Source organism: Megascapheus bottae, chromosome 7 (assembly GCF_031878675.1).
Source record: "Megascapheus bottae isolate mThoBot1 chromosome 7, mThoBot2.hap1, whole genome shotgun sequence".
In the NCBI taxonomy this organism is placed as follows: domain Eukaryota; kingdom Metazoa; phylum Chordata; class Mammalia; order Rodentia; family Geomyidae; genus Megascapheus; species Megascapheus bottae.
This window is the reverse complement of record NC_143515.1, coordinates 35,683,584-35,707,565: the sequence shown is the minus strand read 5'-3', so window position 1 is coordinate 35,707,565 and position 23,982 is coordinate 35,683,584. Positions and strand designations below refer to the sequence as shown.

Genomic DNA, 23,982 nt, shown 5'->3' with positions numbered 1-23,982 from the left:
AGCTCAGGCCTGCCAACTTTGAGTCCACCTCCTTCTTTTTAAGTTTCTCTGCTTGGGAATACAGTAATGGCCTGAGCTGCCACAGCAGAACCAGCACTCAGAGTGAGAAATTTTATGTACAAGACTAGTGGTGTATTTCAGGGAGCTACCCTGAAATTATGTTCTTAAAGGTGAGCACGCTTTAGGGTGCACTACAGGCTCCCCTGGCCTAATCCCTGCCTCTGAATCTTTGCCTGAGTGGACTTTTAGCCAGAGAAGTGTTCCTTGCTTCTTTATCTATTATTTAGAATCTTGATTTGGGTAAAAACTCTTTGCCTGGGTCCAGGAGTTTGGCCTAGTGGTAGAGTGCTTGCCTAGCATGCATGAAGACCTGGGTTCAATTCCTCAGTACCATATATGTAGAAAGAAGCCAGAAGTGGTGCTGAGGCTCAAGTGATAGAGCTCTGGCCTTGAGAAAGTCCAACGACAGTGCTCAGGCTCTGAGCTGAAACCCAGGACTGGCAAAAAAGAAAAGAAAAGAAAAGAAACTCTTTGCCATGATTCCTTACTTCTCAGTTTCTATCCAGCAAGACTCACTGATACTGATATTAATAACACTAACAATGGTTGCAGATGCACTGTGTACACGTACACAGCTGTATTGTGTGTCAGGCATTAAAATGGAGTCTTTGAGAGAATTACTTGTTTTAAACCTTGGCAGAAACTCACTGTACTTATGAGAACCTGGAGTAGAAGGAGTTTAGCTATATTGATATCTAGCAAGAATGCTGTGATTATGGATCACATAGCATTCAGAAATCTCAAGCCAAGAATCAGGAAAATACCAGGCACTGGTAGCTCACACCTGTAATCCTAGATGCTCAGGAGGCTAAGATCTAAGGATAATATTGAAGCCAGCTTGAGCAGATAAATCTGAGAGACTCTTATCTCTAGTTAACCAGCAAAAGGCTTCAAGTGGAGCTGCAGTTCAAATAGTAGAGCATCAGTCTTGTGCAAAAAAGTTAAGTAAGAGTCATTTTAACACAATCAACCATTTTTCAGTGGCTGACCTGGATAGGCCGATGGAGAAGATCAACATTATAAAAACTAGATCCATAGATTGGACGTGTGTCTCAAAATCTTGAGGACAAAGATCTCATCCTGAGGCTGGTGGGGACTACAGCTCTGTGATAGAATTCTTGTTTGACATGTGCAAGTCCTAGACTCAATTCTTAGCTCAGAAAAAAGTAATACATTACTTCCTTGGTGGTTAAATAATCCATGGATGCTACCATCACAGCTAAAGCCTATACAGAAAGAGTTGAGATTGGTTCATCAAATGATAATGCTAGCAAGATAATGAATAAGATCCCTTTGGGATTCAAGGAGAGGAGCTCACATTTCATTCAGAAATATCAGGCAAAACTTCTTGAAAGATGGATAATTTTTTTGCCAGTCCTGGGGCTGGAACTCAGGGCCTGGGGACTGTCCTTGAGATTTCTCAAGGATAGTGCTCTACCACTTGAGCCATAGTACCACTTCCAGCTTTTTCTGTTTAAGTGATAACCAAGGTATCAAACCCAGGGCTTTGTGCATGCTAGGCAAGTAGTCTACTGCTAGGCCAAAACTCCTGGCCCAAGATGGATAATCTGAGATGGGCGTAGGGAGGTGAGTTTCAATAGACATTGAAGAGAGAATGTATTCTAGGTAAAAGGAAGATGAGCTGAGGCCTACTTACAATAGATGCACAGAAAGATGACATTCCATGCACAGAAAGGTGACCTTAGTGAGAAATACTTGCAAAGCAGGAGTAGGCTGGTTGGAAGCTTTCTGACATGGCAAGTACCAAAGGGAGGTCCCAAGGATGGTGCAGAGAAAGCTCCTTATGTGTTGCTCCTCTTGGGGCAGCAACACGGGAACGGGGAGGGACAAACAGGGCCAGCCTGTAGTCCCCCCGGGAGCCGAGCGAGATGGTAAGTGTCGAAGACCCAGCCCTCCCCCAATCACCGGGGAAGAAAAAACCACGCTGAGTCAGAAGCAGTGTTAACCATGGAAGCGCATCAGATCTCTCTGCTGATCTCTGCTGATCTCTCGTTCTCTCTGATGCTCTCCTCCTTTATTGCGTCAGACAATTAGTTATATACTGTTGGGGTAGGAGAAGGTGGGCACTGGGAAGCTAGCCAATAGGAAGAGGGCCTCTGTGCTGCCACTAAGGGTCTGGGTGGGCTTTCAGGTACTGGGCAGGACAGGTGCAGGAAAGCGCGCGAGACTTGAGCTGCTGCGAGACCCGCGAAACTGCGGGGGGTTCAATCGAGTCACGTACACAGAGATGCCTTAAGAGAGGTATGCAAAGGACCGAATGCCTAGACAAAGCGCTTTAATTGCAGCTGAGCCAGAATCAGGCCTCAGAGATGGAGGCTAGGCCCCAACACTTATGTAACCACAGACATGAAGTGATAGCCCAAAGGTACCATGAGGAAACCACAAGTGCCCGAATCTCAATGCTGAATCAAGGGACTAGGGAAACATCTAACTCAATAGACTGGTGATGTTGGGAGAACGGAATGTAGTACAGGGGGTAAAGTACAGGAATTCAGTCAGGCACAGGTGGCCCACGCTGGCAATTCTAGCTACTCAAGAGGATGAGATCTGCAGATCTGAAGATTGCAAGCCAGCCCAGGCAAGAAAGTCCATAGGCCCCTTATATTCAATTAGCTACTAAAAGCTGGGAGTGGAGCTATGGCTCAAGCAGCTGGACATAATCAAAAAAGCTCAGGGACAGCATCCAGGCCCCCTGAGTTCAAGCCCCAGGACTTGCAAACACGCACACACAAACACACACAGTGCAGAGATTCAAGAACTATATCCAAGAATTAGTCTGCATGTGATCTTTTTGCATGGATATTTATAGTACAGAACAGGAGCTTTTAAAGAGTCTCTCATGTCGGGCTACAGCCTTATAGTAAATACACAAGGGACTTGGTGAGTTGTTTATTTTGTTTAGGAAAATGAACTTAGCAAGAGCTCTGGGAAGACTGATTTGAAGGTAAGGATTGTAGTTAGCAGACTTTTCCAATTGTCAACGAAGAAACCCTGAGACCCTAAACTCGTATGTACAAGTATGGTATAAGGAGTTAAAAAGAATGGACATGCAAAACAGATTGCAGATCAAGGTTTTGCATGATTTGGAGGAAATTTGAATATGGAAGAAGAGGGAGCATGAAAAATACCAAAGCCATTTTCAGGGATTCAAATTTGGCCAGCTAAAGGAAAGGTGGTATCTTTTCCATAAGCAGGAGGTAAACAAAGGTAATGCTCAGCTGAGAGCACCAAGAAACAAAGGACTGAGTGTATCTATTGTCGTATTACTTTTTCTTTTGTTGTTATTGGTTGTAAGTGCTATTCCTGAGCTTTTTTCCCCTTCAAGCCTAGTGTTCTGCCACTATCTGCCAAGGTGCCACTTCTGGTTTTCTGGTGGTTATTTGAAAAGTCTCGGGGACTTTCCTGATGGGACTGGCTTTGAACCATGATCCTTAGATCTCAGCCTCCTATGTAGCTAGGATTACAGGTGTAAGCCACCAGCACCTTGCTATTTTTTTTTTACACAATCAGAAAGTAGGTCCAAAAGTATGTAAACTTAAAGTTCTACACGTTCTCCCTATATCTTATATTTTCCTGGGTTTCTAATCTTGCAAAGAATAACTATGATGAACTTCCATATCCTTATCATTCCTCCTTTCCATGTTTCAGTAGAGCCTCTGCAGGAACCCAATATAAGTTCCCACGCAGCATAATCAGTGAGGAAACTAAACATTCCTCTAGTGTATATAAATACCCAGCTGTTTCAAAGATGTAGGACCACCTGAAAAATTAGCATAAAATCCCCTTATAAAAGCTGCTACAAGCTACTGGCAAACAAAGCTTAGGACATTTCTGACTTGTAATTCTGGCTTGAAGTTTTGCTAGTATTATCTATTACAGAAACTCTTGAAGATTTAAAAGCAGCTCAAAAAATGAAGCACATAGAATTTTTTTTGATGCAGTGAAATCAGTGAGTACCCAATTTAAGCTGTTCAAAATGTCAGATCTTTGAATTCAAAACAAGTGTGAATCAGGAGTCTGAGGTCTGAGAATCAATGTCTGAATCCAGTCCAAGCAGGAAAGGCTATGATACTCTTATCTCCAATTAAGTAGGGAAAAAAAAACCAGAAGTTAAGCTGTGGCTCAAGTAGTAGAGTGCTAGCCTTGAAGGGAAAAGCTAAGGGAAAATGCCCAGACCCTGAGTTCAAGTGTAGTTCTAGTACTGGCGTGCGTACACACACACACATGCACACACAGTTTTTAAAGGCAAGTGTGAATTGTTTCAAAAATTCAGAGAAAATGACCAAGATGGGAAAGGCAAAAGTACAAATGACATGAAATGAATTTTAATAGGAGGGAAAAAGAGTTGTCCCAGTCAATCTTTACTAAATATTTAGTAAGAACTGAGCTTTGTGCTAAGTAAATTTATTTAAGCAGCAAGAGTTCAGTATTACTGTGGTTAGTCACATTTACAGATGGGAGACTAATGCTGTTTTCCACTAACATAGAGGGACTTGTTCCCTTTTTTCTTTCCCTTTTCTCTCTTCTTCTTCTTCCTCCTCCTCCCCCTTACCCCTTCTCCTCCTTGTTCTTGTTTTCGAGACAGCATCTCTCTTACTTTGTAGCCCCAATTGGCCTGGAACTCAAGATCTACTTGCTTTAGCCCCCAAGTGCTAAGCTTACAAATGTGTACCACCATGACCAGATACAGGACTTTTTTTTTTCTTAGCAGACTCTCAGCATTTGTCTGGGTAACCAGTGTGCACAGGGGAAGCCACTTTCTCATTTATCTCTCCAACCCCAGTTGCTCATTGTCTTCCTTACTCCCAGGCACCAATGAGGACGCCATTATCTCCGTCCTGGCATACCGCAGCACTGCCCAGCGCCAGGAAATCAGGACAACCTACAAGACAACCATCGGCAGGGTAGGAATACTTTCTCCTGCTCTGGTGTGCAACCAGGGACTGGTCAGGCAACACGAAAGCAGGGCCTCTTCGATGTAGTGTTTACCAAAACCTAGAAAAGAGGGTGTCAAGGGAGGGCGGGGAGGGAGAAGGGGAGGGTGGGAAGGGAGATCTCACCAAGTATAAGGGAGCAGTTGAATAGGAGGAACAACTATGTTAACAACAATTCATTGACTATTTCAAAGAAGCTAATAGAGGAGATTTTGAATGTTTGAAGAAACGAAAATGTATCAGGTAATAGGTCTGATCCTTACACATGATATACATGTATTGAAATGTCATACTGTCCCCACACATATATACAACTGTTATCTGTGAATTAAAATAAAAAATATTTTTTTAGAACTTTTGGAAGTATGACTTCAAGGGCAAAAAGCACCTGCCTCGCAAACATGAGACTGTGAGTTCAAATGCCATTACTGCCAAAGAACTTAAATAAACTTGAAAAATTTGAAAGATTTCCTTTTGAAGACATTCTTGAAGAAAAAAGCAAATACACAAAAATAGTTTACACACATGTTTTTTTTACTACACATGTTCAGAAGTAATTTTTAGGAGCTGTTGACTCCCAGGTTCAAAGTCAAATTTGGTCTCTTCTCCCCGAGACATTGGCAGGGCGATGGTTATTATGTGTGCTAAGCCTCTGTCCTCAGAAACAGGCAAGGTCACCTTCCAGATTGCTTCTCTGGCCCTGCAGATGAACACTCGCAAAAGTGGCTAAAATATCTGCATCTAGTTTGTTTTAAATAAGCTTTCCTAGGATTTAATCACAAACGATTCCATACAAACTCCTGTAGCAGATATTTCTTTCTTTGTTGAGCATCAAATGAGGGTCACCGTTTGTATTAGTTATTCAGTACAGTTACCAAATAAATACCTGAGAAAACAACTTTAAGAGAAGGAAATACTTATTTTAGTAACTTGTGACAGATTCGACATGGCGGAGCTGAGTAGCTCACAAGGCAGCTAGGAGGCTAAGGCAGAGAATGTACTAGCAGGCTTTTTCTCTCTTCTTTTTTTCCTCCTTTATTCTGTCCTGACCTCTGGCCTCTGAGGTGGTAGCACCCACACCTAGAGCTGGTTTATCCTCTTAGTTAATCTTCTCTGGGTGTTATTTACCTTCAGAACTAAGCTAACTTGTTGATAGTGTGTTAAGATTGTCAACATTAATAAACTATGCATTCATTCATCATTCAAGTCTCTGCATCCTTGCATCTAGCATTAAAATGTGCACAATAGGGTAACATAAAATGTGGTAGAATGAAGTTTATAAGAAGGAGATATCTGGATTTAATAGCAACTCAGGTCCTTATTGTCAGATGATTTTAAGAAGACTTTCAAACTCCCTGGCCTGGTCTAAGAGGAAAAAAATGAACACAGATGTTTAGAATTTGGCTCTTTGTCCAGATAATTACATTTCTTTTTAAGAAGTGAATCTTAAGAAATAATCATGAATTGTCACAAAGATATAATTCGATGCCTTATATAAACAACTACAAAAGCAGACACAAGTGATAGGATTAATTAATTATCTTCTTTTTTTGTTTTGCTTTGTTTTTCTAGTTCTGGAGCTTGAACTCAGGGCCTGGGCATTGTCCCTGAGCTTCTTTTATTCAAGGCTAGCATTCTACTACTTTACCACTTGAGCCACAGCACCACTTCCAACTTATTCTGTTTATGTGTTACTGAGGAGTCCAACCCAGGGTTTCATGCATGCTAGGCAAGCACTCTACCAGTTGACCATGTACCCAGACTAATTAATTATATTCTATATGTAGAAATCCTTACAAATGTTAAGTGTTTAAAATGTCATAGATAGGGCCAGGAGTTTGGCCTAGTGGTAGAGTGCTTGCCTAGCATGCACAAAGACCTGTGTTAGATTCCTCAGTACCACATATACATAGAAAAAGCCAGAAATATGCTGTGGTTCAAGTGACAGAGCTCTAGCCTTGAGAAAGCCCTAGGACAGCTCTCAGGCCCTGAGTTCCAGCCCCAAGACTGGCAAAAAAAAAATATCATAGATGAAGATTAACTTAAGAATATATCCAGGATATATATATATATATATATACACATATATATGTATATTTTTTTCTTTGCCAGTCCTGGGCTTGGGTTCAGGACCTGCACTGTCCTTGGATTTTCTCAAGTCTAGAACTCTACTGCTTGAGCCACAGCACCATTCCTGGCATTTTTTTTTTCTATGTATGTGGTACCAAGGAATCGAACCTGGGTCTTCATGCATGCTAGGCAGGCACTCTACTACTAGGCCAAACTCCCGGCCCTGATAATATATTATTAAGCTATGCATTTAATGTAGTTTCTATAAATGTTATTATGATCACAGATTTTTTTAAGTCATAAAATTCATTCATTTATTACTTTCATTTGTGCCAGGAGGGAGGCTTGAATGCAGGGAATTGTGTTCCTGCTCAGCCTGTTTGCTCCTCCTAGTTGGTGCTCGACTACTTCAGGCATATCTCTGCTTTATGCTTTTTGATAGGCCATTGGAGGTAAGAGTCTCATGGAGTTGTTTTCCCAAACTAGTTTGAAATCTCCATTCTCAGATCTCAGCGGCTTTCCTCAGTAGCTTGGGTTATAGACCACAGGTACCTGGCTTGAGTGATAAAATTCTAAGGTTCAGTGCTTCTGTTCTACCAGCTGACTGATGACAACTCCCATAAACAGTCCTTACAGGAAGCTAGTTCCTAGAAGTCTAGCAGAGTGATCCCAGTGGCTTTCCCCAAGCCACAGGAGAAAATGAAAATAAAACAAACAAAACAACACCAACAGAAAAAAGCCCAACAAAAGTCACCTGTGCACATGTACTACACACACACACACACACACACACACACACACACACACCCCAAACAAAGCCAAAACAAACTCTAGATTGCACTTTGGCATTTGGAGCTCCTGCCCTTTCCCCAGGGTTTTTTGTTGCTGTTGTTTTCTCTTCCCAGCACACAGTTCTCTAAATGTCTCTTTCTAGGGGTTACATGGTTGACACTTTTGACATGTACTAGACCCACTGGTGCTGTGGCTCAAAATGATAGAGCACTAGCCTTGAGCTAAAGAGCGCAGGGACTGGGCTCAGGCCCAGAGGTCAAACCCCACAACTTACAAAACAAAAAAAAGGAGAAATGTATTAGTTCTGTGGAAAAGAGCCTTGTTCTACTGGAGTAAACCTAGAATGTTGGGTTTTTTGTTTGTTTGTTTGTTTGGTTGGTTGGTTGGTTGGTTGGTTGTGGGGCTTGGACTCGGCCTGAGTGCTGTCCCTGAGCTCTTCAGCTCAAGGCTACTGCCCTACCCCTGCAGCCATGTTGCCACTTCTGTTTTTCTGGTGGGTAATTGGAGATAAGAGTCTCATGGACTTCAGTACCTGAGTTGGCTTAGAACCTCAATCTTCATATCTTAGCCTCCTGAGTAGCTAGGATTACAGGTGTGAGCCACTGCTCCTGGCTGACAGATTTTTTTTTTTTTGCCGGTCCTGGGGCTTGAACTCAGGACCTGAGTACTGTCCTTGGGCTTTCTCAAGGGTAGTGCTCTACCACTTGAGCCACAGCACAATTCCAGCTTTTTCTATGTATGTAGTACCAAGGAATTGAACAGGGGTCTTTGTGCATACTAGGCAAGTACTCTACCACTAGGCCAAACTCCCAGCCCATGATCACAGATCTTTATACTCTTAAATTGAGATTTCTTTTAGTTCCTGGTGGTGATAACAATTGATATTTAGTCATATTAAAAATTAAAACAGGGGCCGGGAGTTTGGCCTAGTGGTTGAGTGCTTGCCTAGCGTGCACAAAGACCCGGGTTTGATTCCTCGGTACCACATAGTAAAAAGCCAGAAGTGGTGCTGAGGCTCAAGTGGTAGGCTAGAGCCTTGAGAAAGTCCAAGGACAGTGCTCAGGCCCTGAGCTCAAGCCCAGGACTAGCCAAAAAAAAAAAAATTAAAACAGAGGAAATTTTCGAAACAATATTTAATGAGAAGGTGAACATTTTATATTTGCAAAACTCTTCAATTAATACCCCTATGGATTCTCAAACAGCTTCTGAATTCAGTTTGTTGTAATATGTGGTGTGTTTGAGGCAGATAAGGAAAATCTGGTCTTGTGCAGATTATAGTTAGACGTAAGGAATATTGCTGGGCACAATGGCTCATGCCTGTAATCCTAGCTACTCAGGAGGTGAGATCTGAGGATCACAGTTCAAAGCCATCCCAGGCACTAAAGAATGTGAGACTTTTATTTCCAATTAATCACTAGAAAATGGGAAGTGGGACTGTGGCTTAAGGAGTAGAGCATTAGCCTTGAGCTGCAGAGCTCAGGGACAGTGCCCAGGCCCAGCGCCCAGGCCCAGAGTACAAGCCCCATGACTGACAAAAAAGAAAGTAATGAACATTTTAATAGCCCTTTGACATAGACACAGTTAAAACCCCATGTTCCCTTGCAAGAGGATGATAATGAAAAGATCATGCCTTAGAGTTTTTGTGAAGAAAGCTTTGACCTTGCCTGAACTCTGGAGGGCCTTGAAGACCTCAGACATCGGGCCAAGAGTGTGACCTAGTGGTAGAGTACGTGCCCAGCATGCACAAAGCTCTGGGCTCGATTCCTTGGTAGTACATACACAGAAATGGTTTTGTGGCTCAATTGTAGAGCACCGAGCTTGAGAAAACTCAAGGCCAGTGCTCAGGCCCTTAAAAACAAACAAAAAAGACAGCAACATCTCAGACTGTGTCTGGTCAGTGGCTGGTTTAAGCTACCGCAGCACTTAATCAGAGCTGTGTGCTTCTGTTGCAGGACCTGATTGATGACTTGAAGTCAGAACTGAGTGGTAACTTTGAGCAGGTGATCGTAGGCATGATGACACCCACGCTGCTGTATGATGTGCAGGAGCTCCGGAGAGCCATGAAGGTCTGTGCTCTTCCCCCAGTGCTCTTATTGTAAGCAGGGCTGTGTGGTCTCCAGAAACCTCAGGAAAGCCCTTCTGAGAGCAGAAGGATAAATTCTAGGAATCACACTTCCCTTCATTATGACAACTTGAAAACTGTCCTATGATTAGAAATTGGAAATCATTTACTCTTTCCTGTGCCTGGGGGCCTCAGGTCTACAAAACCTGGCTCAACAAGCAGTAGCAATTTAGCTGTGATTTTGGTGCAGTTCCAGAAACTTTCTTGCTGTGTTAGAAACTTCTTCTTCTTGTTGTTGCTGGTCCTAGAGCTTGAACTCAGAGTCTGGATGCTGTCATTGAGCCTCTTTTGCTCAAGGCTAGCGCTCTATCCTTTGAGCTACAGCGCCACCTCCAGCTTTTCCTGAGTAGTTTATTGGAGATAGTCTCACAGGCTTTCCTCCCATGCTGCCTTTGAACCTTGATTCTCAGATCCCAGCCTCCTGAGTAGTAAGGATTATGGGCATAAACCACTGGCACGTGGCATGTTAGCTGCAGGTGTGGAATGGAACTTTAGGACTGACATCTCAGGCCTCCAGGTCTGGCTTTAGACTTAGAACTGGCAGAAGAGCCCTAGATTCCCTTGAACCAATCCATCCACTGTGCCCTTGCTGGGACTTAGCATGTAGTGTCCAAAAATAGAATGCAGAAATGCTATGTCCATACTCTGCCTTGTGGAGGCTCTAGGCTAAGCTCTGGGAAAGCAAAAAAGCCACAAAGTCTTGTGATTCTACCATTCAGAGGTCAAGGAAAGAGTCAGGTTCCCTGACCTGGACCTAACTTGTCACAATAAGCAGTGGTCTATATAAATGTTTGTTATTACTGATAATAATTACAGTGAACACATTGAATCTGAGCAGGGCAAATATACAAGTTAACAAATCTTGTTGCTACAACCACTAGGTTGTCTTCCTATACTCCAAATTTGTGACTATTCTTTCTGTGTCTGAAATGCTACTTAAAATGTTTAATCTAAGCTGGGTGTGGTGGCTCATGCCTGTAATCCTAGCTACTCAGGAGGCTGAGATCTGAGGATCAAGGTTCAAAGCCAGCCTGGGCACAAAAGAGCCTGAGACTCTTACCTCCAATTAACCTCTAGAAAATGGAAAGTGAGGCTTGGCTGGAGGGTAGGGTGGTAGTCTTGAGCTGAAGAGTTCAGGGACAATGCCCAGGCCAAGTTCAATCTCCATGACCCACAAAAAAATGTTTAATCTAGTTGTATTATTTTATTTTCTAATGGGTGCATACAACAAAAAAAATTGTATAGCAACTTTGTTATCTGGCTCATAACCATCCTTTCCTCTGGTCTCATGTTTAGGGAGCCGGCACAGATGAAGGTTGCCTGATTGAAATCCTGGCCTCCCGGACCCCAGAGGAGATCCGACTTATCAACCAGACCTACCAGCAGCGTATGTAGCCACCTCAGTGGCCCTGGCTGAGGCTTCGCTGGGATTTGAGAATGAGACTAGCACCAGTGGTTAGCTCCTTCAGACACTCTTTTCCTAGACATGCTCACCTTGGGGGCGGGGCAGGCAATTCCTTAGTGCCAAGCTCTGCTTTGAGGCAGATCCCTGTCCAGGCAAGTGAATATTGGCTTCTTAAGATTTTCTTCTTCTTCTTCTTCTTCTTCTTCTTCTTCTTCTTCTTCTTCTTCTTCTTCTTCTTCTTCTTCTTCTTCTTCTCTCTGTGTGTGTGTGTGTGTGTGTGTGTGTGTGTGTGTGTGTGTGTGTGTGTGTGTGTGTGTATTGGTCCTGGGGTTTGAACTCAGGGTATTGACACAGTCCCTAAAATTCTTTGCTGAAGGCTATTGTTCTACCACTTGAATCACAGCATCACTTCAGCCTTTTCTGTTTAAGTGGTCCTGAGGAATTGAACCCAGGGCTTTGTGCATACTAGGCAAGCACTCTACCACTCAGCCACATTCCTAGCCCTCTGTCTGGCCCAATTTCTGACCTTCTATGCCCTCCAGCCATCACAGAGTGATGTCCATTTATTCTGCATACATGTTGCCAGAGGATGGTATGTATGTAGAACCTTCTAAAAATGCAGGCCTTTTTGTCCTGAGAATAGGACAAACAATGCACAAAGGTTTTGATCACAAGGTATATATTCAGTATTATTTATATTAGCTACAAACAATAGTAGCTCAGTTCTGGAAGTTGCCTGTAGGGTGGCATGCTGGTCGGTGTATGGCTTTGTAAGATTCCACCATGGTGTACTGGGACTAGGGCCAAAAGGTGCAGAAGGTGATGGTGCAGGCCGTCAGCCTTCTCTACAGATATTTACCAAATAGATCTCTGACTCAGGTGTGGCTCTAGAAGCAAGTGAATATGCAGATAGAAGGCTGTAGCATTGGTTTTGATGAATATATGAACCTTGTGTTAGAGGATGCAGAAGAAATTCATTCTAAAACAAAGTCAAGGAAACAACTGGATCAGATCATGTTAAAAGGAGATAATATGGACCGTGAGTTTGGCCTAGTGGTAGAGTACTTGCTTAGCAGGCACAAAGACCCAGGTTCGATTCCTCGGTACTACATACACAGAAAAAAAAGCCGGTGCTGTGGCTCAAGTGGTAGAGCTCTAGCTTTGAGAAAGCTCTAGGACAATGTTCAGGCCCTGAGTTCAAGCCAAGACTGGCAAAAAAAAAAAAAGTAAAAAGGAAATAATATTACTCTACTACAAAGTGTCTCTAGCTAGAAATGATCAGTGAAGTGAGAAGTTATTAAGAATCTTATACAGTTGTTTTTTTGTTGATTTTTAAAAAGTGTTCTTTGCTGGGAATCTTAAGAAAATGCCCGTTCATATTGTTTAATGATCCCTATTGTTAAGATGTAGTATGCACACTTCTGATGACCTTGTGTTATCATCAGGTGACAATAAATGCCTTGGGATTTGTTGTTGTTGTTGTTGTTGTTTGCCAATCCCAGGCTTGAGCTCCGGGCCTGAGCACTGTCCTTGGACTTTCTCAAGGCTAGAGCTCTACCACTTGAGCCTCAGCACCACTTCTGGCTTTTAGTTTTCTATGTTTGTGGTACCGAGGAATCGAACCTGGGTCTTCGGGCATGTTAGGCAAGAACTCTACCACTAGGCCAAACTCCCGGCCCTGTTTTTGTTTTTTTTTTTTTTTTTTAATATGCAATAGTAGTAGGTTGGGTAAACAGTATGTAGCAGGATCATACAATGGACCATTAGAGCTTATATTGAAAAGGTATTATCGAATTACAGAGAATAGTGTGGCATATAAATATATTTTAAAAAGGCAAGTCAAAAACAATATGCTAGAACCATTTTTCTTTTCTTTACTAGTGGCAGTAGAGTTTGAACTCAGGGCTTTATGTTTTTCAGATACTGTACCTTGAAGCCATACATGCAGCCCTGATTTATGTCTATTGTTATAGAGTCTTGCTTCTTACTTAGGCTCATGACTAGACCATATTGTCTGCTTCAGGCTTCCTGTCATTGCTGGGATGATGAACATGTAGAGGCCTTTCAGACTTTTCTGACCAGGCTGTCCTTCGTCCTGATCCTCCTGACCTCTACCTTCCAAGTAGCTTGAATTACAGGTGTGAGCCAAGGAACCTGGCCACAAAAGATGGAAAGAAAGAAGGAAAGAAAGAACACAGAGGGAGGGAGAGGGAGAGAAAAGAAAGAACAGGTACATGGAAGAAAACTAAGAAAGATATTCACCAAAAAAAAAAATCACTGATTGGGCCAGGAGTTTGGCCTAGTGGTAGAGTGCTTGCCTAACATGCACAAAGACCTGGGTTCTATTCCTTGGTACCACATACATAGAAAAAGCCATAAATGGTGCTGTGGCTCAAGTGGAAGAGCTATAGCCTTGAGAAAGCCCAAGGACAGTCTCAGGCCCTGAGTTCAAGCCCCAGAATTGGCAAAAAAAATCACTGATTATTATTTTTGGCTGATTGGATATGATGGAGATTTCCCTCTTTCATTTTACTTACTTTTCCCTAAATTTTCTGCCATATTCACCTATTGCTCCCATACCCAAGATTCTAGAGATAGAAGCAGTGCCTAGTGGAAGTAGGCAAGCGCTCTACCCTGCATTACATTGCCAGTCTCAGTTTTCTCCTAAATTTGCTAGTCCCTATGTATTACTTTTATAGAGAAAAATACCACAGGCAGAGCAGGAGATTCTGACTTTAGGAGCCTGCATTCAGCATCCCACTCCCTCATCCACTCCATGCAGTTTCTGCCCTCCAGAAAGTGGAGGATTGGAGCTCGCCTGGAGCAACCTATCTCAGAAGCAGCCCAGAGAAGCAGTGCTCTAGTCACCACCTTCTGTGAATGGTGGCCATTTAATGGCTCTCAGAGGAGAGCCCAGGAGAACAGGAACAAGAAGGAGGACTTCAGTCCTCAGCTTAATGATCTGGAATCTCATTTCTACTCCAATCACAAGAAACCCTTATCCTGGCCATTTCATTAGAATTTAGTTTATGAGAAGTTTTTTATAGCTGCAAGGGCCAGGATGAGCTGCGTCTGTAAGCAGGTATTCCTAAAGGGACAGAACTCCAGTGAGGGAGACATGGTGTTGAGAAAGATTCTTTCCTCTGATGGATGTAATTATACTCTCTTGCTAGAATATGGACGGAGCCTTGAAGATGACATTCGCTCTGACACATCATCCATGTTTCAGCGGGTTCTGGTGTCTCTGTCTGCGGTGAGTTGCTTTCTTTGCCACCTGCTTCTGGTGGGAGATTGTTTTTCTGTTTTTTGTTTGTTTGGTTGGTTTTTTTGTATGTGTGTGTGGAGGGGTTATGGGGCTTGAACTCGACCAGGGCAGGTACTGTCCCTGAGCTCTTCAGCTCAAGGCTACTGCCCTGCCCTTGAGCCAAGCCCTACTTCCCTTTTCTAGAGGTTAATTGGAGATAAGAGTCTCAGGTCCTTTTGTGCCAGGGCTGGCTTTGAACCTTGATCCTTAGATCTTGGCCTCCTGAGTAGCTAGGATTACAGGCGTGAGCCACCATGCCCAGCTTATGTTTGGTTTTGAATACCTACTCTATCCCCTATATTAGCCTACACTCATCCTCTTAGCTCATCCCCTCACAAACATGAACAGTCCCCAGGTGTTCTTTGAATGACCTGTCATTGAGATCTCAGACTGATCATGTTTGCCCATTTAGCCTATTTTAAATTCAATATTTACTAGTCTGTTATCACAAGCATCCTTATCACAGAGTTCACTAAAAGTACTGAAGATGATCAAGAGGCGTTCGTGTGTGTGTGTGTGTGTGTGTGTTGGTTGTGGGACTTGGACTCTGGGACTGGGCACTGTCCCTGAAGCTCTTCAGCTCAGGGCTACCACCCTACCGCTTGAGCCACAGCACCACTTCCTGTTTTCTAGTGGTTAATTGGAGATAAGAATCTCTCAGTCTTTAGTTCTCAGCCTCCTGAGTAGCTAGGATTACAGGTGTGAGCCACCGTGCCAGCTTTCAGGAGGCGTTCTTATGCTTGAAGAGATGGTGTTATCACGAGAGAACAGATCAGGATCACACATTACTAGAAGGCAGGAGAGGCCTAGACTGCAGAAACAAAGCCATCTCTGGCGGGTGCCAGTGGCTCACACCTGCAATCCTAGTTATTCAGGAGGCTGTAATCTGAGAATTGCGGTTCAAAACCAGCCCGGGCACAGAAATCCATGGGACACTTATCTCCAATTAACCACCAGATTGGGAAGTAGCACTGTTGGCTCAAAGTCGTAGAGCACTACCCTTGAGCTGCCCAGGCCCAGAGTTCAAGCCCCATGACCAAAAAAAAAAGCCATCTCTGCTTCCTAGCAGACAGGCTGGTTCACAGAAGGCCTGAAGGGTGGCTAGAATTCCAAGAGGCAGAGATACAGATTCTCATACTTCAGGAAGGAAATAAGGCAAGAATAAAGTGAGGAGGTGGGAAGCAAGGGGTGTGTTTAGCAAACAAGGAGCTAAATATGGGGCTGATCATTCTAGAAGCAAGTCTGGAGGGACAGGCTGGGATTCTGGAAGGAGTTTGTACTTTATTTGGAGAATAGTAGGGTGCTGAGGTTTGGGGCGTAGCAGATATTGTGATGGTGATGGTGGTGGTAGAGATCAGGTGAGATGCGGTTGAGAAATATGGCTGGTCTTAGCGAGGGTGGGGCAGAGAAAGACTTCATATGATTACTAACTTCCTTCCTCCAGAGTGTGAGAGTTGTTTCTCTTACTGCTTTTTAGACATTTCCTTATGAATGTATTCTACCGTCACTCTGAATCGCTTTCATTTATTAGACCTGGACTCACTCTTCTTCCTGACCTCCCTGGGTTAGTAATGCTTGTGATCTTCTGATTCTCCAAGCAGAACACTGGAGATTGTCTCCAGCTCCCTCTCTGCCCTGGTCCCATCTGATATTTAAACTATTCCTGTTTCTCTTATGTCTTTCCCATTTTTTTCCTTTCCTCCCATATTTATCTCCTCGATGAGCTGGGAATACACCCTAAAATATTGAGGCAGCACAATCATAAGTATTGTCTCACAAGGAAAGTAGCCTATTTCTTTGTCTGCTTGTATTTTCTCCCGGGTTTTCCCATGCCCCTCCGTATATTGGTATGCTTTGAATATTGTATTACACTTGCTTCTCAAGCCACACCACAGGTCACTCATTCTCTTAACTCACCTCTGTGCTAACCCCTTCCTAGTAGACACTGATCAACATAGGAAGTCTGAATCAGCTAGGAAGTTTGAGCAGTGAGGGAGAAGTAGGGAGGGGAAGAGGAGATGGAGAGAGCGGTCACTCTCTCTGCCCTCCCACTGGCAGAGGCAGCTGCCTAACACCAGTCACGGTGACAGTCCTGCTGTGTTGAAAAGGTTCTCTGGCACAGACCACAACTATGCAAAAAGCATTCAGATGACTTCCATCCTGCCTCCCCATGCTGGAAGTAACACTCTTTATGACATTTTGTCTCATTTCCAAGTTTTTGAGTTCCTGTTGACAGGTTTTCTGCCTTAGCAGCACCTCACAGTCTCCGTGGAGGTTCTTATTCTCCTTGAGTTATTTTTCCTCTTCTCGCCATCAGGGTGGCAGGGATGTCGGGAATTACCTCGATGATGGTCTCATGAGACAGGATGCCCAGGTGAGTAGAGCTATATTTCTGTTGTAAGCTAATTTATTCCAAAGGCTTTAGTTAGTAAATGGTCTTTTTCATTTAAGATTATATTAGGCTTAGCTGGTTGCTGGTGGCTCATGCTTGTAATCCTAGCTATTCAGGAGGCTGAGATCTGAGGATCGAGGTTCAAAGCCAGCCCAGGCACAAAAGTCCATGAGATGCTTATCTCCAGTTAACCACCCCAAAACCAGAAGTAGTGCTATGGCTCAAGGAAGAGAGCATTAGCCTTGAGTTGAAGTACTCAGGGACAGTGCCCAGGCCCAGAGTTGAAGTCCCATGACTAACAACAACAACAACAACAAAGATCCAATAACAACAAAGATTATATTAGGCTAGAGTATGTTATGAAGTAAAGATTCCCACAGACAATCTTTATTGACAAAGTCTTGAGAGACTGTGGCACTGGACATTATCATATGCAGGTCCCAGACTTTGTGTGTGAGTGTGTGTGTGTGTGTGTACCAGAGTATACTCTGTGTTGCAAAGTTAACACCAAGAGGTGATGGCTCCCTGGCACTTAACCCTCTGGAAATTGTCTGATCCTGTGGCCAGAAGACACTAATAATAACAGCTCATCAAAGTACACCCTAACCAAGCACCAAACACTAAGACTTTCTATTAAGTATATTAAAGAATCCTTACAATAACCCTATGACTGCGATCTCTGCTTTACTGATAAGCAAATTGGACTGTTATTGCCACCCAGACCCTGTATTTGTAGCCAATATCTGACCACAGTGAGGGACTGGTTTGCATCATTGTATGAGATAAAAGCTACGATGGTTTATGTAGAAAAGAGCCTGTTGTTTCTATTAGAAGGGAAAGAGTATGTATATAGTTGGGGCTTCTCTGAGCATGTCCACTGGGATCCCAACAGAGGACACTCAAAAGCAAGCATTCCCACAGAAACAGCGGAAGCGGCCTAACTGTTTAAGCTCTAGCCTTGGAAACTAGTTTCACTTCTGCCATCCCTCATTAACTGAAGCAATGTATTAGTTAAAGTTTTTTTTTTTTTTTTTTTTTTTTGCCAGTCCTGGGCTTGAGCTCAGGGCCTGAGCACTGTCCTTGGACTTTCTCAAGGCTCTACCACTTGAGCTTCAGCACCACTTCCGGCTTTTTTCTATGTATGTGGTACCGAGGAATTGAACCCGGGTCTTCATGCATGCTAGGCAAGCACTTTAACCACTAGGCCAAACTCCCGGCCCCATATTTAAAGTTTTATAATAAAAAGTTACTAGGATGTGTAGACACACATACAGTGATACTCCTTAATTTACAATGGGATTGTGTCCTAATAGACCCATTGTAAGTTGAAAATATTGTAAATTTGAGAATGAATTCAATACATTGAGCCTGACTGAACATCCTAGCTTAGTAATGAGTACCCCTTGGTTGTATAGCTGACTGCTTCCATTTCAAAAAAGAATCATCCTGCAAAAGATCAAAATTCAAGGTGGAAAATGTGATCTACTGAACATGCATCCCTTTCACACCATTGTAAACTTGAAAAATAAGAGGGACCCTCTGTTGTATTTTCCTCTCTGACAAAATAAAATTAAATCTGTGTGGTTATTTGGTATGCTGGAAATACTTGTACGTGTCCTGACACATTCTCTTTGGTGTTTTTGTTTTTTGTTTTTTGCCAGTCCTGGAGCTTGAACTCAGGGCCTGGCACTGTCCTTGGACACTTTTTGCTCCAGGCTAGTGCTCTATCACTTGAGCCACAGCGCCACTTCTTGCTTTTTCTGAGGAACTGAAACCAGGGCTTTGTGAATGCTAGGTAAGCACACTACCACGAGGCAACACTCCCAGCCCCCTTTGGTGTTTTAAACTCATGCTTTCTTTGGCTTCAGGAACTGTATGAGGCTGGAGAGAAGAAATGGGGGACAGACGAGGTGAAATTTCTAACCATACTCTGTTCCAGAAATCGCAACCATCTCTTGCATGGTAGGTACTTACTTCATTTCATTGAGGAACTATTTGTGTGTGTGAAAGAGAGAAGGATCCTAGAGCTTGAATTCTGGACCTGGGCACTGTCCCTAAGCTTTTGTACTCAAAGCTAGTACTCAACCACTTGAGGTATAGCTCAACATCTGGCTTTTTGGTGGTTAATTAGGGAAAAGAGTCTCACAGACTTTCCTGCCACAGGGTTGATTTTGAACCATGATCCTCAGATCTCAGCTTCCTGAGTAGTTACAATTGTAGGTATGAGCCATCACCTCCAGGCTCCCCAAAAAAACATTTAAAAAACAGAAAAAGTGCAAGGTGGCTCATAACTGTAATCCTAGCTACTCAGGAGGCTGAGATCTGAGGATCAAGGTTCAAAGCCATCCCGGGGCACAAAAGAACCTGGGACTCTTATCTCCAATTAACCTCTAGAAAACAGGAAGTGGGGCTTGGCTCAAGGGTAGGGTGGTAGCCTTGAGCTGAACAACTCAGGGACAATGCCCAGGTGGAGTTCAAGCCCCATGACCCACAAAAAAAACCCCCAAAACAACAACAACAAAAAAAAACAACTTTTCCCCTTCAATTGGGGCAGAAAAGGAACTATACTATACTGAACTGTTTTACCTTGGAAATGTATGGATCCAATGGTGTGAATGAAGGCCAATTTCTGGAAAATAAGAATAACTAGCAGATTATATCTAATGTGTTCATGAAAGTTTGATACCCCTGTTTCCAGGAAACTGAGTCCTAGTGAGTCATTTTTCCTAAAGCTATCCTAAGACTTGCATTTTCTTTTAGTTACATAAGAGAGCAATGAAATAGAAATGTCAGTTGAAGTTTATTTCTATTTAACACTCAAGCTGTGAAACCAAAGTAAGTTTTTCCTTTAGAGTTTATGCTGCATGCAATGAATAATGGATCATTTCAAATTTTATTTCCTATGTGTGATGTTTCTTATTTGTATTTGATACTTCAAAACTTGATAATGTGTTTTTACCCTCTCCCAGGGAATTATGCTATATGAACATAGCATATATATTGTCAGGATTATATTTTTGTGAACAATAATAAGTATCTAATAGGGAAATTCCATCTCAACTTTATGAACATTATAACTTTATAAAGCCACCATACTATTATCACACACAGAGATTTACAAAGCTTGTGGGAATTACAAGAAGGGTGTCTTTGCTAAGTTGAGGACATAGAGTCATTGAAAAGTACAACACATTTTGAAGTTATGATTATTTAAGGTATTCCCCAGTAACAGACAAGACCAATTATTCATGATAATATCATGAGTTACCACCAGGTTGCAGGACTTGTGGCTCAGTTCAGTATTTCATTGCCTTCCCTTGTTAATTACAACAATTCAAATCTCCCCCTGGTGGTGTTTTCACAGAACTGCAGGTCCTCAGAAGCTGATAGGATGAATTTGTAAGAATTTTCACTTGCTGGCACAAATCAATTGATAGATGGTTGAAACGACTATAAGCCACTAATAGAAAATATTTTAAGCACTATTTGAGTAGAATAGTCTAGAAGGCTACTCTGCGATTTACACCTGCAATCTTATCTACTCAGAAAGCTGAGATCTGAGGATTACAATTGGAAGCCTGCCAGGCAGAAAAGACCATGACATTATCTCCAATGAACCATCCAAAAACAAAAAAACAAAATCCAGAAGTGAAAGTGAGGCTCAAGAGATCGAGTGACAGTCTTGAGTGAAAAATCCAAGCAAAAGCCTGAGGCCTGGCCTTGAGTTCAAATCCCAGTACTGTCTCACACCACACGCACACGCACACACACACACACACACCCCAGTGATAATAATAATAATAGTAATAATAATAATAAACAATTCTCATCTTACCAAATAGCAATACTGGTGAAAACTAAGGTGCTATTAATACATTTTCTGTCACTTTGCTGCAGTGTATATAATAAGCATTCTGTTTTGCAACACTTCAGAGGAGTAATCATTATTCTCCCCAATATGCAGAGAAGAAAACTGAGGCTTAGAGAGTCAATAATGGCTGGGAATGTAGCTTCGTGGTAGAGTGCTTGCCTAGCATACATGAAGCCCTAGGTTCAATCCCTCATAAACAGAAAAAGCTGAAAGTAGAAGAGTGCCAGCCTTGAGCAAAAGAAGCTCAGGGACAGTGCCCAGCCCTGAGTTCAAGCCCAAGGAGAGAGAGAAAAAGAGGGAATGTCAATTAGATTCTGTGATTTGGAGCAAATATATAACTACTCTAACTTGAGAGAAAATGTGCTGGGTTGGGGCCAGAGGCTATTCTGGTGACATCCTAGGAGTTGTGCTATCCCAGACATTGTTATGATCTGCGTCATTGAAAACACTTCCAGGAGGAAGTTGGGCAATGGTGACTCAGCCCGTAATCTTAGCTACTTAGGAGGCTGAGATCTAAAGATAGAGGTTCAAAACCAGCCTGGGCAAAATGTTTGCAAGACTCTTACCTACACTTAACTAGCAGAATGCTAGATTAGAAGCATGGTTCAAATAGTATAGCATCAGCGGTAAAACACATAAGCTGAGCTTGAATGGAAAGCCCTTAATTCTATCTACACACACACACACACACACACACGCGCGCACACACACACTCCAAGGAGGGCAGGCCTGATGAGTCTTGCCTGAACAGATAGTCCACTGGTTTTGTGTTTGGTGTTGAGTATGATGTCTCATGATTGACTGCCTCTGAGAATCAGATTGATAGGGGAAATACCCCACAAAGAAAGTGACTAAGGACATAAACAAAACATACACCTGCTGTAAGAAATCTCTAGAAGAAGACAGCAAGAGAGGAAAACATACTCATTACATTAAAAAGAAATTGGCAAAAGCAAAAAAAATTATGCCAACGCCTAATAAAAAATGAAACTGGCTGTTCTCAAGTCTGACTCAGTTTGAAGAGGCTGAATTGCTTTAGCTTTAATGAGCCATAAGAAAGATGAATACGTAGGTAAAGCCTAGGCCAAAATTACAGAAAACACATTCTGCTTATTAGAAGGAATGAGAACATAAAGCAGCTTCACTTCGCATGTAAGGAAGCAAGGTCCAGGATAAGGAAAGGGACTTGCCCGGGCCCTCCATGAATCTCCCCAGGCTCCTCCCTGCCTTGGGCCCAATCCACTGCAGTTCTCCTGCATAATTCTAATTAGTCCCTTTTAAAAGATGCTATTCTTTTTATCAATTTTAGTTTGTTCTACTGCTTTTTATTATTAATAATTCCATTTTGTTATTGTTTTTAGTGTTTGATGAATACAAGAGAATAACACAAAAGGATATTGAACAGAGTATTAAATCTGAAACATCTGGTAGCTTTGAAGATGCTCTGCTGGCTATAGGTATGTACAAGAAACAAGGAGCAGAGAAGCAAATATCCACTTTCCTTCTTGTTAGCAGTTTCTTCTCATCATGATATAGAATTTTTTCAGATTTCAAAATTGTTTAATTCATAATACATTATAGAATTATTTTGTGCTTATTTCTTTTTCTATTTCTTCCCTTACTTTCTTCCCTTTCTCTTTCTTTTTCTCTTTCTCTCCTCTTTTTCCTTCTTTCTTTCCTTCCTTCCTTCCTTCCTTCTTTCCTTTTCTCTCTTTTCTCTCTCATTCTTCCTAAGTTGCCTGAGCTGGTCTGGAATTCCTAGACTCAAGAGGAATGGAAGTAATAGGACCATGATTTGAGGTTAGCCAGGGCAGCTACACCCAGAATCTATTTGTAAAATAAACTAATAGCAAATAAACTAAAAGCAAAAGGACTACAGGTGTGGCTCAAGTGACAAAGTGCTTTTGCGTGAAGTAGGAGATGCTGAGTTCAATTCCTCTGCACTAAAAAAAAAGTAATCTTTCCATTTATCTTGGGAGTAGCTGAAATTAAAGTGCAGGTACCATGCCCAGCTCCTTCAGAATTTTAAGCCAGAAATATTACATAAAATCTGATTGTTATTGTGTCACATAGCTTCTCTATCTCTTTATACAGTGAGATGATACCATAGTAGCTTCATCTTGAAAGTCTATGAAAGGTTAGAATAGCCATTTTATACATTAAACATAATAATCATTTGGAAACTATGTCACCTTTTGCTTTGATGGCCTTTATTAGTTAACTTCTCCAGGAACTTGATGATAAATTGAGTAAACTTCCCATACAAGAAAATGTTCATGGCTGGGGGCCGGTGGCTCACACCGGTAATCCTAACTACTCAAGAGGCTGAGATCTGAGGAATCATGGTTCAAAGCCAGCCTGGGCAAGAAAGTCCATGAGACCTTTGTCTCCTATTTATCACCAAAAAAGTGAGAAAGGGTGCTGAGGCTCAAATGGTAGAGTGCTAGCCTTGATCAAAAAAAGGAGTTTAGGGACAGCACTCAGGCCCAGGGTTCAAGGCCCGGGACCAGTACAAAAAAGAAAAGAAAAAAGAAAATATTCATGAAACATTGTTTGGCTGGCAATTGAGAGATTTTTTTGATGCTCTGTACAAATGGGGGAACAACTGTCACTTTTCTTTAGCTTCTTAGATATCTGTAATCTTTCTTTGTTTTTCTTTTGACAGTAAAGTGTATGAGGAATAAACCCGCATACTTTGCTGAAAGGCTTTATAAATCTATGAAGGTAAATGGCATCTGAATGACTTTGGAATGTATCTTATCCACTTTCTTAGTTTTGCTTATACTCCCATCTGACTTCCAGCCTGAAATATTCAGCATCACATATCCAGTTCAGGCCAGGTGTGGGTGGTATGTTCTTGCAATCACAGCATTTGGGATACAGAGACAAGAGGATCATGGGTTGAAGGTCAACCTGGACCACAAAGCAAGTTAAGGCAGGCCTGGACTTCCTGATGAGACTCCATCTCAACCCTGCCCACCCTCTCGTAAAACCCCCAAAGTATACTAATC

The 23,982-nt window shown here is 42.4% G+C and overlaps 1 protein-coding gene across 1 annotated transcript in view; it reads left to right on the top strand.

The window, feature by feature from the left end:
* Anxa4 (annexin A4) overlaps positions 1-23,982 on the top strand; it is a 61,015-nt gene that overhangs the window by 30,480 nt on the left and 6,553 nt on the right. Inside the window, exons 4-11 of the mRNA XM_090336754.1 lie at positions 4,891-4,985; positions 9,830-9,943; positions 11,296-11,386; positions 14,578-14,657; positions 17,026-17,082; positions 18,969-19,062; positions 22,333-22,428; positions 23,637-23,695. Of these exons, the coding sequence (XP_090192880.1) occupies positions 4,891-4,985; positions 9,830-9,943; positions 11,296-11,386; positions 14,578-14,657; positions 17,026-17,082; positions 18,969-19,062; positions 22,333-22,428; positions 23,637-23,695 (686 nt within the window). The remainder of the gene's footprint in view (positions 1-4,890; positions 4,986-9,829; positions 9,944-11,295; positions 11,387-14,577; positions 14,658-17,025; positions 17,083-18,968; positions 19,063-22,332; positions 22,429-23,636; positions 23,696-23,982) is intronic.